Consider the following 2,528-nt stretch of genomic DNA (forward strand, 5'->3'; position numbering starts at 1 on the left):
GGTCTGCTGTTGAATAGCTTATGATGTCAGAACAACATGGCTTCCATCAGTACAGAAGTATAAGCTACTGTATATGACACAGACCAAATGTCAACACAGTCTCTTCTATGGAGAACCATAAAAGGTTCTTCAGTGAGTTATCCATTGGGGAGAACCCTCTGAAAAAAACCGTTTAGAACCTTTCTTGGGCTCCAGGTACAACCAGTGGAGTTTTACCACGGGAGAACCTTTTTTTAAGAGTACCTCCAGGCTGGTTCCCAATCCTGTTCTCTTACACAGGGGTCAACACCAAGCAGCTGTCCAATCAGATGTTGGAGCTGACCAAGGTGATCAACGAACTGAAAGACGTCCTCATTCAGCAGGTAACTGCAGTAACGGCTCACCTGAGACCCATTAAACCGTACGACCCCTCGACCCCCGACCACGTATCACCCCTGACCCCGTGTAAAACAACATTCTCCCCTCCTCAGGTCAAAGAGACGTCTTTTCTCCGGAACACCATCTCCGAGTGCCAAGCCTGCGGTAAGCGTTTCCCCGGTAGCTCCATTATGATGTCATAATGCGGAACGTGTTTCCGCGGTGACCGGGAGGCGGGCTTAGCACGGCTAAGCGTTTCCCCCGGTAGCTCCTTTATGATGTCATAATGCGGAACGTGTTTCCGCGGTGACCGGGAGGCGGGCTAAGCACGGCTAAGCGTTTCCCCTGGAAGCTCCATTATGATGTCATAATGCGGAACATGTTTCCGCGGTGACCGGGAGGCGGGCTTAGCGCGGCTGTGATTTCGCCCCCCTGCTGTGTTTACGCAGGGCTGGGAGGAACCGAGGTCATGAAACCCAGGTGCGACCCGGGCGTCTGTTTCCGTGACGACATGTGCATGGAGACGGCGGACGGGGTGGAGTGCGGGCCGTGCCCCGACGGATACACGGGAGACGGCTTCAGCTGCGATGATGTGGACGAGGTGTGTGTGTGTGTGTGTGTGTGTGTGTGTGGAGAGAGAGAGAGAGAGAGAGAGAGAGAGAGAGAAACCTAAGAGCTTTTGTTTTTTTTTAGCAAAGTCAGCATCTCTCTCCCTCCCTCTCTCCCCTCTTCTTTCTTTCCTTCCCCCTCTCCCTCCCTCTCTCCCTCCCTCTCTTCCTCCCTCTCTCCCTCCCTCTCCTTCCTCTCTCTCTCCCCTCCCTCTCTCCCTCTCTCTCCCTCTCTCCTCTCTCCCTCCCTCTCTCCTCTCTCCCTCCCTCTCTCTCCCTCTCTCTCCCTCTCTCCTCTCTCCCTCCCTCTCTCCTCTCTCCGTCCCTCTCTCTCCCTCTCTCCTCTCTCCCTCCCTCTCTCTCCTCTCTCCCTCCCTCTCTCCTCTCTCCCTCCCTACCCCCTCCCTCTCTCCCCTCCCCTCCCTCTCTCCTCCCTCCCTCTCTCTCCTCTCTCCCTCCCTCTCTCCTCCCTCTCTCTCTCCTCTCTCCCTCCCTCTCCCTCCCTCTCTCCTCTCTCCCTCCCTCTCTCCTCCCTCCCTCTCTCTCCCTCTCTCTCCCTCTCCCTCCCTCTCTCCTCCCTCCCTCCCTCTCTCCCTCTCTCCCTCCCTCTCCCATCTCTCCCTGCAGTGTCAGTTCAAGCCGTGCTTCCCCGGTGTGAAGTGTGTGAACATGGCCCCAGGGTTCCGCTGTGATGCGTGTCCCCTGGGCTACAGCGGATTGGCCGTGGAGGGGGTGGGCGTGATCTACGCACAGACCAATAAACAGGTCAGCAGCCCGCCAATCACACGCCTCCGTTCCTAGTCCTGGATACTAAGTTGTATTCTACTGTCTCCTAGTCCTTGATACTGAGTTGTTTTCTACTGTCTCCTAGTCCTTGATACTAGTTGTATTCTACTGTCTCCTAGTCCTTGATTCTAAGTTGTATTCTACTGTCTCCTAGTCCTTGATTCTGAGTTGTATTCTACTGTCTCCTAGTCCTTGATACTGAGTTGTATTCTACTGTCTCCTAGTCCTTGATACTGAGTTGTATTCTACTGTCTCCTAGTCCTTGATACTGAGTTGTATTCTACTGTCTCCTAGTCCTTGATACTGAGTTGTATTCTACTGTCTCCTAGTCCTTGATACTAGTTGTATTCTACTGTCTCCTAGTCCTTGATACTAGTTGTATTCTACTGTCTCCTAGTCCTTGATACTAGTTGTATTCTCTCTCCCAGGTCTGCGATGACGTTGACGAGTGTAAAGGAGACAGCAGTGGAGGCTGCACAGCCAACTCTCTCTGCCACAACTCAGTGGTGAGACACGCGTGGAACTGCTGCACCTGCCAGAGCTTTCCTTCCTGTCCATCTGTTCCAACCCAGATAGCAAGCGGATGTGTAATAATTCTGGGCCATATATGGGCCAGAAGTAAGCCACAAGGGCCAGATCTGGCCTGTATATGGCCCAGATCCGCTTGCTATCTGGGAATCTGCTGGTGAAACATCATGTCTGTGCTTCACTGATCCTGCTGTGGGAGACTGCAGTACATAGTTCATATACAGTAACATAACGGAGGGAGAGACCTGT

The 2,528-nt window shown here is 53.2% G+C and overlaps 1 protein-coding gene across 1 annotated transcript in view; it reads left to right on the forward strand.

Moving 5' to 3' along the window:
- The window catches only part of thbs4b (thrombospondin 4b), a gene marked incomplete at both ends in the record, with an annotated part of 19,191 nt that overhangs the window by 6,059 nt on the left and 10,604 nt on the right, over positions 1-2,528 (forward strand). Inside the window, 5 exons of the mRNA XM_084450716.1 lie at positions 280-362; positions 471-522; positions 807-958; positions 1,593-1,730; positions 2,180-2,257. Of these exons, the coding sequence (XP_084306842.1) occupies positions 280-362; positions 471-522; positions 807-958; positions 1,593-1,730; positions 2,180-2,257 (503 nt within the window). The remainder of the gene's footprint in view (positions 1-279; positions 363-470; positions 523-806; positions 959-1,592; positions 1,731-2,179; positions 2,258-2,528) is intronic.

This window comes from Borostomias antarcticus, assembly GCF_949987555.1.
Source record: "Borostomias antarcticus genome assembly, chromosome: 2".
Taxonomy (NCBI): Eukaryota; Metazoa; Chordata; class Actinopteri; order Stomiiformes; family Stomiidae; genus Borostomias; species Borostomias antarcticus.